Source organism: Oncorhynchus kisutch, linkage group LG14, assembly GCF_002021735.2.
Source record: "Oncorhynchus kisutch isolate 150728-3 linkage group LG14, Okis_V2, whole genome shotgun sequence".
Taxonomy (NCBI): domain Eukaryota; kingdom Metazoa; phylum Chordata; class Actinopteri; order Salmoniformes; family Salmonidae; genus Oncorhynchus; species Oncorhynchus kisutch.
The window spans coordinates 75991536-76008387 of record NC_034187.2 but is presented as its reverse complement, the minus strand read 5'-3'; the positions used below and the strand labels follow the sequence as shown (position 1 = coordinate 76008387).

The 16852-nt window shown below is 42.0% G+C and overlaps 1 protein-coding gene across 2 annotated transcripts in view; it reads left to right on the top strand.

Annotated features, from left to right (window-relative positions):
• Window positions 1-2051: 2051 nt before the first annotated feature.
• Window positions 2052-16852, top strand: part of LOC116353424 (adhesion G protein-coupled receptor B2-like) — a 231560-nt gene continuing 216759 nt past the window's right edge. For both annotated transcript variants that reach the window (XM_031788983.1, XM_031788982.1), the window contains exons 1-4: window positions 2052-2148; window positions 11674-11780; window positions 15111-15305; window positions 16356-16424. In XM_031788983.1, the coding sequence (XP_031644843.1) occupies window positions 2085-2148; window positions 11674-11780; window positions 15111-15305; window positions 16356-16424 (435 nt within the window). In that variant the 5' untranslated portion in view covers window positions 2052-2084. The remainder of the gene's footprint in view (window positions 2149-11673; window positions 11781-15110; window positions 15306-16355; window positions 16425-16852) is intronic.

Here is a 16852-nt window from a genome sequence, read left to right as displayed (position 1 = left end):
TGTTTGTGTGTGTGCGGTGCTCTGGGAGGCTATAGATTAGATAAATGTCAGACATTGCCGCCAGAGTGAACTTCTGTCAGAGACAGTCCTTTTATAGCTCTCTGGCATGTTGCAGAACATACAGATCTGTCCAGGAGTTTGGAGGGGAACATAGATTTAGATGAAGAAGAAGGCTAAGGGTGCATCTCTCACTATCTTTCTCTCTTGTCCTATGCTGTTTTCTCTCTCTCTCTCTCTCTCTTCTCCAGACTCTGAGTGTTTCCTCTCTTGTAATATTCTTCATCCTTCAGGGTTATGTAGAGAGGGATAAAAAGAGATATGAATACAAAGAGGGACAGATAAAGACAGATTGCATATGGATTGAGTGTACAAAACATTAGGAACACTCTTCCGAATATTGAGTTGCACTTCCTTTTGTCCCCAGAAGAGCCTCATTTCGTCCTTAATGTTTTGTACACTCACTGTATATTGTAGAGGCAATGATGGACATACAGTACCTGTCAAAAGTGTGGACACACCTACTTATTCAAGGGATTTTCTTTATTTGGACTATTTTCTACATTGTAGAATAATAGTGAAGACATCAAAACTATGAAATAAAACATATGGAATCATGTAGTAACCAAAAAAGTGTTAAACAAATCAAAATATATTTTATATTTGAGATTATTCAAAGTAGCCACCCTTTGCCTTGATGAGAGTTTTGTTCACTTTGCACACAAAACATGCAATAAAGTCTAAAAACATGTTTTTGCTTTGTCATTATGAGGTATTGATGAGGAAGATGAGATAGATTGATGAGGGAAAAAACAATTTAATCAATTTAGAATATGTCTGGAATGTAACAAAATGTGGAAAAATCTACAATGTAGAAAGTAAATATGTCTGAATATTTTCTGAATGCACTGTACATTGTAGAGGTAATGATGGATATATATTGTAGAGATAATGATGGATAAATATATTAGAGGTAATGATGGATATCTATTGAATAGGTAATGATGAACATATATTGTAGAGGTAATGATGAATATAGCGTAAAGGTAATGATGAATACATATTGTAGATGTAATGAGGAAAATATTTTGTATAGGTAATGATGGATATATATTGTAATGGTAATGATGGATATATATTGTATAGGTAATGATGGATATATATTGTAATGGTAATGATGGATATATTGTATAGGTAATGATGGATATATATTGTAATGGTAATGATGGATATATATTGTAGATGTAATGATGGATATATATTGTATAGGTAATGATGGATATATATTGTAATGGTAATGATGGATATATATTGTATAGGTAATGATGGATATATATTGTAGATGTAATGATGAACATATATTGTAGATGTAATGAGAATATATATTGTATAGGTAATGATGAATATATACTGTATAGGTAATGATGAATATATACTGTATAGGTAATGATGGATATATATTGTAGAGGTAATGATGAACATATATTCTAGAGGTAATGATGAACATATATTGTAGATGTAATGAGAATATATATTGTAGATGTAATGAGAATATATATTGTATAGGTAATGATGAATATATATTGTAGAGGTAATGATGAACATATATTGTAGATGTAATGAGAATATATATTGTAGATGTAATGAGAATATATATTGTATAGGTAATGATGAATATATATTGTAGAGGTAATGATGAACATATATTGTAGATGTAATGAGAATATATATTGTATAGGTAATGATGAATATATATTGTAGAGGTAATGATGAACATATATTCTAGAGGTAATGATGAACATATATTGTAGATGTAATGAGAATATATATTGTAGAGATAATGATGAAAATATGATATTTGATATGATATCATATGATGAATATTGTAGACATAAGGATGAATATATACTGCAGCGGTAATGAAATATACAGAAAGGGAGGGTAATAAATACAATTCCTGGGAAAAATGGAATCTGTTGCAGGATATTATTGAATTGCAGTGTGTGTGTTATATCTAACTCCCTCTCTCTCTCTTCTGTCTCTCTGCAGCACCTCATGAGATCTGTAGAGATGAGTACCTTGTAACCATGACCTGGAAAAGAGCCTCGGCTGGAGAAACAGTCTACAACAAGTGTCCGACTAACGCCACTGGTAAACCTGACGATACTATGACAGTACTGTAACTATACTGCTATTATAAACCGTGATTATGTCGTCTAACAGTCAGGGTTGGGATATGGAAGAAACACTTTTCCATTCCATTACACACATGTACTAGTGTGTAACAGGACAAGTATAAGCACCCCCTAAATTATAATGTATTATGTACGTTTACACTGTAATGATGTAGTCCAACTAGTACTAAGTGTCTGACTACTACTAGTACTAAGTGTCTGACTACTACTAGTACTAAGTGTCTGACTACTACTAGTACTAAGTGTCTGACTACTACTAGTACTAAGTGTCTGACTACTACTAGTACTAAGTGTCTGACTACTACAAGTACTAAGTGTCTGACTACTACTAGTACTAAGTGTCTGACTACTACTAGTACTAAGTGTCTGACTACTACTAGTACTAAGTGTCTGACTACTACTAGTACTAAGTGTCTGACTACTACTAGTACTAAGTGTCTGACTACTACTAGTACTAAGTGTCTGACTACTACTAGTACTAAGTGTCTGACTACTACTAGTACTAAGTGTCTGACTACTACTAGTACTAAGTGTCTGACTACTACTAGTACTAAGTGTCTGACTACTACTAGTACTAAGTGTCTGACTACTACTAGTACTAAGTGTCTGACTACTACTAGTACTAAGTGTCCTGACCACTACTAGTACTAAGTGTCTGACTACTACTAGTACTAAGTGTCTGACTACTACTAGTACTAAGTGTCTGACTACTACTAGTACTAGTGTCTGACTACTACTAGTACTAAGTGTCTGACCACTACTAGTACTAAGTGTCTGACCACTACTAGTACTAAGTGTCTGACCACTACTAGTACTACTAGTACTAAGTGTCTGACCACTACTAGTACTAAGTCTCTGACTACTACTAGTACTAAGGGTCTGACTACTACTAGTACTAAGTGTCTGACCACTACTAGTACTACTAGTACTAAGTGTCTGACTACTACTAGTACTACTAGTACTAAGTGTCTGACTACTGCTAGTACTAAGTGTCTGACTACTACTAGTACTAAGTGTCTGACTACTACTAGTACTAAGTGTCTGACTACTACTAGTACTAAGTGTCTGACTACTACTAGTACTAAGTGTCTGACTACTACTAGTACTAGAAGTACTAAGTGTCTGACTACTACTAGTACTACTAGTACTAAGTGTCTGACTACTACTAGTACTACTAGTACTAAGTGTCTGACTACTGCTAGTACTAAGTATCTGACTACTACTAGTACTAAGTGTCTGACTACTACTAGTACTAAGTGTCTGACTACTACTAGTACTAGAAGTACTAAGTGTCTGACTACTACTAGTACTACTAGTACTAAGTGTCTGACTACTACTAGTACTAAGTGTCTGACTACTGCTAGTACTAAGTGTCTGACTACTAGTACTAAGTGTCTGACTACTACTAGTACTAGAAGTACTAAGTGTCTGACTACTACTAGTACTACTAGTACTAAGTGTTTGACTACTACTAGTACTACTAGTACTACGTGTCTGACTACTACTAGTACTAAGTGTCTGACTACTACTAGTACTAAGTGTCTGACTACTAGTACTAAGTGTCTGACTACTACTAGTACTAGACGTACTAAGTGTCTGACTACTACTAGTACTACTAGTACTAAGTGTCTGACTACTAGTACTAAGTGTCTGACTACTACTAGTACTAGAAGTACTAAGTGTGACTACTACTAGTACTACTAGTACTAAGTGTTTGACTACTACTAGTACTACTAGTACTACGTGTCTGAGTACTACTAGTACTAAGTGTCTGACTACTACTAGTACTAAGTGTCTGACTACTACTAGTACTAAGTGTCTGACTACTACTAGTACTAAGTGTCTAACTACTACTAGTACTAAGTGTCTGACTACTACTAGTACTAAGTGTCTGACTACTACTAGTACTAAGTGTCTGACTACTACTAGTACTAAGTGTCTGACTACTACTAGTACTAAGTGTCTGACTACTGCTAGTACTAAGTGTCTGACTACTGCTAGTACTAAGTGTCTGACTACTGCTAGTACTAAGTGTCTGACTACTGCTAGTACTAAGTGTCTGACTACTGCTAGTACTAAGTGTCTGACTACTACTAGTACTAAGTGTCTGACTACTACTAGTACTAAGTGTCTGACTACTACTAGTACTAAGTGTCTGACTACTACTAGTACTAAGTGTCTGACCTACTAGTACTAAGTGTCTGACTACTAGTACTAAGTGTCTGACTACTACTAGTACTAGAAGTACTAAGTGTCTGACTACTACTAGTACTACTAGTACTACGTGTCTGAGTGCTACTAGTACTAAGTGTCTGAGTACTACTAGTACTAAGTGTCTGAGTACTACTAGTACTAAGTGTCTGACTACTACTAGTACTAAGTGTCTGACTACTACTAGTACTAGAAGTACTAAGTGTCTGACTACTACTAGTACTACTAGTACTAAGTGTCTGACTACTACTAGTACTACTAGTACTAAGTGTCTGACTACTACTAGTACTACTAGTACTAAGTGTCTGACTACTACTAGTACTAAACTAAGTGTCTGACTACTACTAGTACTAAGTGTCTGACTACTACTAGTACTAAGTGTCTGACTACTACTAGTACTAAGTGTCTGACTACTACTAGTACTAAGTGTCTGACTACTACTAGTACTACTAGTACTAAGTGTCTGACTACTACTAGTACTACTAGTACTAAGTGTCTGACTACTACTAGTACTACTAGTACTAAGTGTCTGACTACTACTAGTACTAAGTGTCTGACTACTACTAGTACTAAGTGTCTGACTACTACTAGTACTAAGTGTCTGACTACTAGTACTAAGTGTCTGACTACTACTAGTACTAGAAGTACTAAGTGTCTGACTACTACTAGTACTACTAGTACTAAGTGTCTGACTACTACTAGTACTACTAGTACTACGTGTCTGAGTACTACTAGTACTACGTGTCTGACTACTACTAGTACTAAGTGTCTGACTACTACTAGTACTAAGTGTCTGACTACTACTAGTACTACTAGTACTAAGTGTCTGACTACTACTAGTACTACTAGTACTACGTGTCTGAGTACTACTAGTACTACGTGTCTGACTACTACTAGTACTAAGTGTCTGACTACTACTAGTACTAAGTGTCTGACTACTACTAGTACTACTAGTACTAAGTGTCTGACTACTACTAGTACTACTAGTACTAAGTGTCTGACTACTACTAGTACTACTAGTACTAAGTGTCTGACCACTACTAGTACTAAGTGTCTGACCACTACTAGTACTAAGTGTCTGACTACTACTAGTACTAAGTATCTGACTACTACTAGTACTAAGTGTCTGACTACTACTAGTACTAAGTGTCTGACTACTACTAGTACTAAGTGTCTGACTACTACTAGTACTAAGTGTCTGACTACTACTAGTACTAAGTGTCTGACTACTACTAGTACTAAGTGTCTGACTACTACTAGTACTAAGTGTCTGACTACTACTAGTACTAAGTGTCTGACTACTACTAGTACTAGAAGTACTAAGTGTCTGACTACTACTAGTACTACTAGTACTAAGTGTCTGACTACTACTAGTACTACTAGTACTAAGTGTCTGACTACTACTAGTACTAAGTGTCTGACTACTACTAGTACTAAGTGTCTGACTACTACTAGTACTAAGTGTCTGACTACTACTAGTACTAAGTGTCTGACTACTACTAGTACTAAGTGTCTGACTACTACTAGTACTAAGTGTCTGACTACTACTAGTACTAAGTGTCTGACTACTACTAGTACTAAGTGTCTGACTACTACTAGTACTACTAGTACTAAGTGTCTGACTACTACTAGTACTAAGTGTCTGACTACTACTAGTACTAAGTGTCTGACTACTACTAGTACTAAGTGTCTCACTACTACTAGTACTAAGTGTCTGACTACTACTAGCACTAAGTGTCTGACTACTACTAGTACTAAGTGTCTGACTACTACTATACTAAGTGTGACTACTACTGTACTACTAGTACTAAGTGTCTGACTACTACTAGTACTACTAGTACTAAGTGTCTGACTACTACTAGTACTAAGTGTCTGACCACTACTAGTACTAAGTGTCTGACTACTACTAGTACTAAGTATCTGACCACTACTAGTACTACTAGTACTAAGTGTCTGACTACTACTAGTACTACTAGTACTAAGTGTCTGACTACTACTAGTACTACTAGTACTAAGTGTCTGACTACTACTAGTACTAAGTGTCTGACTACTACTAGTACTAAGTGTCTGACTACTACTAGTACTAAGTGTCTGACTACTACTAGTACTAAGTGTCTGACTACTACTAGTACTAAGTGTCTGACTACTACTAGTACTAAGTGTCTGACTACTACTAGTACTACTAGTACTAAGTGTCTGACTACTACTAGTACTACTAGTACTAAGTGTCTGACTACTACTAGTACTAAGTGTCTGACTACTACTAGTACTAAGTGTCTGACTACTACTAGTACTAAGTGTCTGACTACTACTAGTACTAAGTGTCTGACCACTACTAGTACTAAGGTTCTGACTACTACTAGTACTACTAGTACTAAGTGTCTGACTACTACTAGTAGTACTAGTACTAAGTGTCTGACTACTACTAGTAGTACTAGTACTAAGTGTCTGACTACTACTAGTACTAAGTGTCTGACTACTACTAGTACTAAGTGTCTGACTACTACTAGTACTAAGTGTCTGACTACTACTAGTACTAAGTGTCTGACCACTACTAGTGCTAAGGGTCTGACTACTAGTACTAAGGGTCTGACCACTACTAGTACTAAGGGTCTGACCACTACTAGTACTAAGGGTCTGACTACAGTGTGAGTGTGAAAAGTAATGTATTCTGGTTAATATTGTGGTGCTGGAGATTCATGTTATTTTCTATCAGATGTTTTTTCAGAGCAGGTGCCTACCCAGACACTGTCCTCAGGCACTCACTGTAACTAATAATATACTGCTTAATAGATGAGGACTTTGAAATGTGTGTGTGTGTCTGTGAGCGATTGTGTGTTCACAAGTGCCTGTGTGTATGTTTGCGTGTGCGTGCATGTACGTGTGGGTATGTGTGTGCACAAGTGCCTGTGTGTATGTTTGCGTGTGCGTGCATGTACGTGTGTGTGTACGCACATGTGTGTGTGGAATCTATTCCAGCAGAGAAGGTAGTTTGTACGGTGTCTAGATGTCATGAAGTTGGACCTGTTACGAAATGGATCTGGAGCTTTCCCACCCAGACCCAATTTACATACAGATTAAGTCGGAAGTTTACATACACCTTAGCCAAATACACTTAAACTCAGTTTTTCACAATTCCTGACATTTAATCCTCGTAAAAATTCCCTGTCCTAGGTCAGTTAGGATCACCACTTCATTTTAAGAATGTGAAATGTCAGAATAACAGTAGAGAGAATTATTTATTTCAGCTTTTATTTATTTAATCACATTCCCATTGGATCAGAAGTTTTTCATACACTCAATAAATATTTGGTAGCATTGCCTTTAAATTGTTCAACTTGGGTCAAATGTTTTGGGTAGCCTTCCACAACCTTCCCACAATAAGTTGGGATGCTTTGATATACCCACATAATGGTCCTTCCTCGTGATGCCATCTATTTTGTGAAGTGCACCAGTCCCTCCTGCAGCAAACCACCCCACAACATGATTCTGCCACCCCTGTGCTTCATGGTTGGGGTGGTGTTCTTCAGCTTGCAAGCCTCCCCCTTTTTCCTCCAAACATAATGATGGTCATTATGGCCAAACAGTTCTATTTCTGTTTCATCAGACCAGAGGACATTTCTCCAAAAAGTACGTTTTTTTATGGCGGTTTTGGAGCAGTGGCTTCTTCCTTGCTGAGGGGCCTTTCAGGTTATGTCGATATAGGACTCATTCTACTGTGGATATAGATACTTTTGTACCTGTTTCCTTCAGCATCTTCACAAGGTCCTTTGCTTTTGTTCTAGGATTGATTTGCACTTTTTGCACCAAAGTACATTCATCTCTAGGGGACAGAACGCGTCTCCTTCGTGAGCAGTATGACGGCTGCGTGGTCCCATGGTGTTTATACTTGCATACTATTGTTTGTACAGATGAACATGGTACCTTCAGGCATTTGGAAATTGTTCCCAAGGAACCTGACCTGTGGAGGTCTACAATTTTGGCTAATTTCTTTAGATTTTCCCATGATGTCAAGCAAAGAGGCACTGAGTTTGAAGGTAGACCTTGAAATAAATCCACACCTCCAATTGACTCAAATGATGTCAATTCGCCTATCAGATGCTTCTAACGCCATTACATAATATTCTGGAATTTTCCAAGCTTTCCAAGGCACAGTCAATTTAGTGTCAATGTAAACTTCTGACCAACTGGAATTGTAATACAGTGAATTATCAGTGAAATCATTGATTTGTGAACAACTTGTGGAAATAATTATTGTGTCATGCACAAAGTAGATGTCCTAACCAACTTGCCCAAACTGTAGATTGTTAAGAAGACATTAAGAAGACATTTGTGGAGTGGTAGAAAACGAGTTTTAATAACTCCAAGTGTATGTAAACTTCCAACTTCAACTGTAAATGTATTTTTAAAATATATAGACCCGTTCCAAACGAACGGACCTGAGGACAACTAGACCCGTTCTGTATAGACTTGGTCGGATCCAGACCCAGTCCGATCTGATCCAAGTGATGGAAGCAGGCGGGGGAGGGGCCGTACTGGAGCGAGTGACACGGGGAACAGGGAGGAGGGAGGAAGAGACAAGAGACAACAACCAACCAACAAGCTGACACGCACTATAGTAGACTAATAGCTGCCATGGCTAGGTTATTCATCATCCAATAAGATTATGTAGTACCTGTCTTGACTCCATGAACCCAGGAGAAGCATGTTAAGCTAGCTAAACCTGTTGTAGGAGCCCACCTGTTGTATTTTTACTTTTTTTAAAACTTGGCAAGTCAGTTAAGAACAAATTCTTATTTTCAATGACAGCCTACCCCAATCAAACCCGGACAACGCTGGGCCTGTGGGACTCCCAATCACTGCCAAATGTGATGCAGCCTGGATTCGAACTAGGGACTGCAGTGACACCTCTTGCACTGAGATCCAGTGCCTTAGAGCGCTGCTCCACTCAGGAGCCCAACTGTTTTAGAAGCCCACCTGTTGTAGAAGCCTACCTGTTGTAGAAGCCCACCTGTTGTAGAAGCCCACCTGTTGTAGAAGCCTACCTGTTGTAGGAGCCCACCTGTTGTAGAAGCCTACCTGTTGTAGAAGCCTACCTGTTGTAGAAGCCCACCTGTTGTAGAAGCCTACCTGTTGTAGAAGCCCACCTGTTATAGAAGCCCACCTGTTGTAGAAACCTACCTGTTGTAGAAGCCCACCTGTTGTAGAAGCCCACCTGTTGTAGAAACCCACCTGTTGTAGAAGCCTACCTGTTGTATAAGCCTACCTGTTGTAGAAGCCCACCTGTTGTAGAAGCCCACCTGTTGTAGAAGCCCACCTGTTGTAGAAGCCCACCTGTTGTAGGATCCCACCTGTTATAGAAGCCCACCTGTTGTAGGAGCCCACCTGTTGTAGGAGCCTACCTGTTGTAGGAGCCCACTTGTTGTAGGAGCCTACCTGTTGTAGGAGCCCACTTGTTGTAGGAGCCTACCTGTTGTAGGAGCCCACCTGTTGTAGAAGCCCACCTGTTGTAGGAGTTCACCTGTTGTAGGAGCCCACCTGCTGTAGAAGCCCACCTGTTGTAGGAGCCTACCTGTTGTAGAAGCCTACCTGTTGTAGGAGCCCACCTGTTGTAGAAGCCCACCTGTTGTAGAAGCCTACCTGTTGTAGGAGCCCACCTGTTGTAGAAGCCTACCTGTTGTAGAAGCCTACCTGTTGTAGGAGCCCACCTGTTGTAGGAGCCCACCTGTTGTAGAAGCCTACCTGTTGTAGAAGCCTACCTGTTGTAGAAGCCTACCTGTTGTAGAAGCCTACCTGTTGTAGGAGCCCACCTGTTGTAGGAGCCCACCTGTTGTAGGAGCCTAACTGTTGTAGAAGTCTACCTGTTGTAGGAGCCCACCTGTTGTAGAAGCCTACCTGTTGTAGAAGCCTAACTGTTGTAGAAGCCTACCTGTTGTAGGAGCCCACCTGTTGTAGAAGCCTACCTGTTGTAGGAGCCCACCTGTTGTAGGAGCCCACCTGTTGTAGGAGCCCACCTGTTGTAGGAGCCTACCTGTTGTAGAAGCCTAACTGTTGTAGAAGTCTACCTGTTGTAGGAGCCCACCTGTTGTAGAAGCCTACCTGTTGTAGAAGCCTAACTGTTGTAGAAGCCTACCTGTTGTAGGAGCCCACCTGTTGTAGAAGCCCACCTGTTGTAGAAGCCCACCTGTTGTAGAAGCCTACCTGTTGTAGGAGCCCACCTGTTGTAGAAGCCTACCTGTTGTAGGAGCCCACCTGTTGTAGAAGCCTACCTGTTGTAGGAGCCCACCTGTTGTAGAAGCCCACCTGTTGTAGGAGCCCACCTGTTGTAGAAGCCTAACTGTTGTAGAAGTCTACCTGTTGTAGGAGCCCACCTGTTGTAGAAGCCTACCTGTTGTAGAAGCCTAACTGTTGTAGAAGCCTACCTGTTGTAGGAGCCCACCTGTTGTAGAAGCCTACCTGTTGTAGGAGCCCACCTGTTGTAGGAGCCCACCTGTTGTAGGAGCCTACCTGTTGTAGGAGCCCACCTGTTGTAGAAGCCTACCTTTTGGCTCTTGGTCATTCTAGTCTATCCATCTCCTTCAACTTTTAATTCCATCATTTTAATTCCATCTTCCATTGATTAGATATCCTCTAACTTTTGCCAAAAACGGAGGCTTTATGGCAGTAGCGTATTGCCTCTTTGATGACTTATAATTGCCCAACAACGAGCTACTCGCTCCACACATGAAAACCAAAGCACAGCAGCATAAATGCTAAAATCTCTCTCTCTCTCTCTACTGCAGCAGTCGCATTCAGATCTTTTATGGGACCTTCCAGACAAGTCAGTTAAAATGACTCATATCCGAGACCTGTGACAATCATATCAGATCCAACCCAGACCGGTGACATTATTTAGAATTCTGGACCCGCTTGGGTCCCAGATGGATTGTCGTGTATTCGGGTACAAGTGGATCCGTGAAGACCTGCAATGGTATTCCACAGGGCTCAAGTTTCAGCTTCACCATATGTTGTTTCTAAGTTTCCCTCTCAATAACTGTGTACATGTATACTATGTGTGTGACCTTATAGAGTAGTTGTATATTAGATAGTGTTAGGTGGATGTTTGACCTGAGGTTGACCTCCGCTCTACATTATAGTGGGTATACTATGTTGGAAACAAGTTGCAATGAGAATCTCATGAGGTTACTGGATAACATGAAACCAATGTGTTATTGCTGTTAAGTTTTACATAACAATGGTATCTCGTTCTCTCTCTCCTCTCTCTCTCTAGGATCTGCTAGTCGTCGTTGCTTGCTGGACGCTAATGGAGTTGCTTACTGGGGTCCTCCGAGCTTCGCCAGATGCGTCTCGATGGAATTCAGATATTTACATTTATCTGTAAGGCCCTTTTTCACGCTCTCTCTATTCACATCTCATTTATTCAAATACAGTTGGTCTTGTATAACATGCTCAATGAGCCACCTGTGCCGCGGCGTTATTGTGAATGCATTTTAGTAAGCTACCTTCTATCCAGATGGTGCGTAATAACGCATAGACAACCAGCAGAAAGTCTTCTGTTCTTGTCATATTTAGTAGTAAGTCATAGCTGAGCCATTTGAACATTGTACATTTGAAATGCACATGTGCTTAATGTTGTCATTTTAGCATGTCTTCCACTTCCTCAATATTTCCATCGCTATTTCCAAACTATGGACTTCCTTTCTTCTTCTAGCCTGTAAAATGAACTACTCAATGATTAAACAGATCGCTGTTTAAATAAACAATTTGTTCTCGAAGACTGACCTTGCCCAACACAGGTTGAATAAATGAATTATGGCGACGCCCACATCGTATTTCTTTGCCCGTCAATAGACATGGGATTGTATTCATAAAGTGTCTTATAGTAAGAGTGCTGAGATCAGTTTTGCCTTTTTAAATAATAATGAATAATATTACATAAACATGTGGGGCCTGATCCTAGATCAGCACTCAACTCTGAGATGGTTTATGATTTCTGGCCGTGAATAACTTTCTGTGAAAAGTTTGTCCAGTTAGTCATAAGTAGCATTGTCATCACTCTAAACACTTTCTCCCTCTCTAATGAGTTACTGCTTTTATCCATTGTTTAATTAATGCATTGGTTAATCTCTTATGGACAGATTCTCATGGAAGTTGAAACGGCAAGAATCTGTCAAGGCTCACATAGAGTGATTACGAACAGCAGTAGTTCCTGGTTTTTGGTTTTCATCATTGATGATTTGGATGAATCAGGATTGGGCAAAGGCGTTGCTTAAACGGGCGCAGTGAAGTGAAAATGTCCTTTTTGGCCATTATAAATACAAGTGAAATTAGCGGAAGGTGTGGTTTGGCCAAAAATGTCTGTTTACAAGGGAGGAAACTCCGCTTCCTTCCTTTACACAAAGGTAATCACAATAGTTAACAAGAAATTACACTTTTAGATGATCTTTTAGATCATTTTACTTCTGGGTAACTGAGATTAATCATCGACTGTCCTACTGCGTGACCTCTGACCGTCTGTCTCCATGGCGATAATGGAAGCCAACGGGGTGGCCACCAGGCGTGCTGTGATTGGTTGATTGCACTGTTAGCCTAGGCCTGCGTTCACCACTAACCTTTCATTAGCATGGAGCTGCGGTTCATTAGGTTTGATTGCTGTTGTGACTGAAGATCACTGTTGTGTGTGTGTGTGTGTGTGTGTGTGTGTGTGTACGTGGATTTCAGTCAAAGTGTCATGCAGCAATGTGGAATACATAGAGTAGCCAGTATCTATCCAGTTATATCTGCAAAGATGCCTAATAAGGGCTTGGGGCTCAGGGTTAGAGTCTGAGTGTTAGGGGCTGAGGGCTAGGGGCTGAGGGCTAGGGGCTGAGGGCTAGGGGCTGAGGGCTAGGGAATGAGGGTTAGAGTCTGAGTGTTAGGAGCTGAGGGCTAGGGGCTGAGGGCTAGGTGCTGAGTGTTAGGGGCTGAGAGTTAGGGGCTGAGGGCTAGGTACTGGGGACTGTGGGCTGAGGGCTAGGTACTGGGGGCTAGGGGCTGAGGGATAGGTGTTGAGGGCTATGGGCTGAGGGCTAGGTGCGGAGGGCTAGGTGCTGAGGGCTAGGTGCTGAGGGCTAGGTGCTGAGGGCTAGGAGCTGAGGGCTAGGAGCTGAGGGCTAGGGGCTGAGGGCTAGGTACTGGGAGCTGTGGGCTGAGGGCTAGGTACTGGGGGCTAAGGGCTGAGGGCTAGGGGTTGGGGGCTAGGGGCTGAGGGCTAGGGGCTCAGGGCTGAGGGCTAGGGGCTGAAGACTATGGGCTGAGGGCTAGAGGCTGAGGGCTAGGTGCTGAGGGCTAGGTGCTGAGGGCTAGGAGCTGAGGGCTAGGAGCTGAGGGCTAGGAGCTGAGGGCTAGGGGCTGGGAGCTGTGGGCTGAGGGCTAGGTACTGGGGGCTAAGGGCTGAGGGCTAGGGGTTGGGGGCTAGGGGCTGAGGGCTAGGGGCTCAGGGCTGAGGGCTAGGGGCTGAAGGCTATGGGCTGAGGGCTAGAGGCTGAGGGCTATGAGCTCAGGGCTAGGAGCTGAGGGTTAGGTACATATGGCTAGGTGCTTAAGGACAGGGGATGAGGGGTAGGAGCTGAGGGCTAGTGGCTGAGGGCTGATGGATAGGGGCTGAGGGCTAGGTACTTGACCAAGATACTGGTCATTTATGACATTCACTACCCTTACATACCTATAATACCTACTGATCCCAAGCAAAGATAGATGGATAAGAAGCCTCAGATCTTTCTCTCTCTACTCTTTGCTCTCTACCTTACCTCTATCTCTCTCTCTCTCTCTCTCTCTCTCTGTACTCTCTACCTCACCTCTATCTACTCTCTACATCACCTCCATCTCTCTCCTTCTGTTCTCTTCCTCACCAATATCTCTCCTTCTCTACTCTCTACCTCACCTCCTCTCTCTGCTCTCTACCTCACCTCTATCTCTCTCTCTGCTCTCTACCTCACCTCTATCTCTCTCTCTGCTCTCTACCTCACCTCTCTCTCTCTCTCTCTCTCTCTCTCCCTCTCTCTGTGTACTCTCTACCTCACCCCCATCTCTTTCTCTGCTCTCTACCTCACCTCGCTCTCTATCTACTCTCTACCTCACCTCTCTCTCTCTCTAATCTCTACCTCACCTCGATCTTTCTCTCTACTCTCTAACTCACCTCTATCTTTCTCTCTACTCTCTACCTCACCTCTATCTTTCTCTCTACTCTCTAACTCACCTCTATCTCTCTCTCTACCTCACCTATCTCTCTCTCTCTCTCTCTCTCTCTCTCTCTCTCTCTCTCTCTCTCTCTCTCTCTACTCTCTACCTCACCTCTATCTCTCTCTCTACTCTCTACCTCACCTCTCTTTCTCTCTACTCTCTAACTCACCTCTATCTCTCTCTCTACCTCACCTATATCTCTCTCTCTCTCTCTCTCTCTCTCTCTCTCTCTCTCTCTCTACTCTCTACCTCACCTCTATCTCTCTCTCTACTCTCTACCTCACCTCTATCTCTCTCTCTCTACATCACCTCCATCTCTCTCTCTCTCTCTCTCTCCGTCTCTCTCTCTTTCTTGTTCTCTCTGTCTTTCTCTTGTTCACTCTCTCTCTTTCTCTCTCTCTTTCTCTTGTTCTCTCCCCCTCTCTCCCTCCCCATCTCTCTCTAACCCGTGTTTCTATACCCCCTCTCCTCCCCTGCTGTCTCCAGTTGCGAGAGCATCTTGCGAAGGGTCAGAGGACCCTGGCTGGAGAGGGCATGTCTCAGGTCGTGAGGAATCTCCTGGATCTCTTACAGAGGAGGAGCTACTACAGTGGTGACCTCCTGTTCTCCACGGAGATTCTCCGAAATGTGACGGACACCTTCAAGAGAGCAACCTACATCCCAGCTCCCGACGACACACAGGTGGGTGGGGAGGACACAAATACACACCCACACACACACACGCACGCACGCAAACACACACACACACACACGCGCGCACGCATGCAAACACACACACACAAACGTTCAAGAGAGCAAACTACAGCTCCTGACAACTCGCAGGTGGGTGACATATACAGGCAGATAAAACACACACACCTACGGGGAGAAAACAGGCAGATAAAACACACACACCTACGGGGAGAAAACAGGCAGATAAAACACACACAACCTACGGGAGAAAACAGGCAGATAAAACACACACACCTACGGGGAGAAAACAGGCAGATAAAACACACACACCTACAGGGAGAAAACAGGCAGATAAAACACACACACACCTACGGGGAGAAAACAGGCAGATAAAACACACACACACCTACGGGGAGAAAACAGGCAGATAAAACACACACACCTACGGGGAGAAAACAGGCAGATAAAACACACACACCTACGGGGAGAAAACAGGCAGATAAAACACACACACCTACGGGGAGAAAACAGGCAGATAAAACACACACACCTACGGGGAGAAAACAGGCAGATAAAACACACACACACCTACGGGGAGAAAACAGGCAGATAAAACACACACACATACAGGGAGAAAACAGGCAGATAAAACACACACACCTACGGGGAGAAAACAGGCAGATAAAACACACACACCTACAGGGAGAAAACAGGCAGATAAAACACACACACCTACAGGGAGAAAACAGGCAGATAAAACACACACACCTACAGGGAGAAAACAGGCAGATAAAACACACACACCTACAGGGAGAAAACAGGCAGATAAAACACACACACCTACAGGGAGAAAACAGGCAGATAAAACACACACACCTACAGGGAGAAAACAGGCAGATAAAACACACACACCTACGGGGAGAAAACAGGCAGATAAAACACACACACATACAGGGAGAAAACAGACTGATAAAACACACACCTACATCCCTACATGTTGCATGTAAACTCACACCCCTCAGCTCCCCAAAAGTCAACCCTCCTCTTCTCTTTCCTCAGAAATTCTTCCAGGTAGTCAGCTATATGTTGGACATGGAAAACCTTGAGAAGTGGGAAGACGCTCATCAGGTAGGCTTGTTGTTTTAATGTGTGTGTTTTAATGTGTGTGTGTGTGTATGTGTGTGTGTGTGTGTGTGTGTGTGTGTGTGTGTGTGTGTGTGTGTGTGTGTGTGTGTGTGTGTGTGTGTGTGTGTGTGTGTGTGTGTGTGTGTGTGTGTGTGTATCAGAGTGTCTGGCTCTGTCACAGTTGGATGAATTTGATAGCAGTGTTTATGTCATTATCAGAAGAGTTGTAAAATCACACCTGTTTACCATTCAGCACGGATCATACTCCAAACTGTGTACATACTGACAACCAGTGTGTGTGTGTGTGTGTGTGTGAGACTACCAGAACCCATTGGATTATCCAATTACCTTGAATGAGCTACAGGACAAAATACACACCCTACAACCCATAAAGGCATGTGGTGTTGATGGTATCCTCAATGAAATGATGA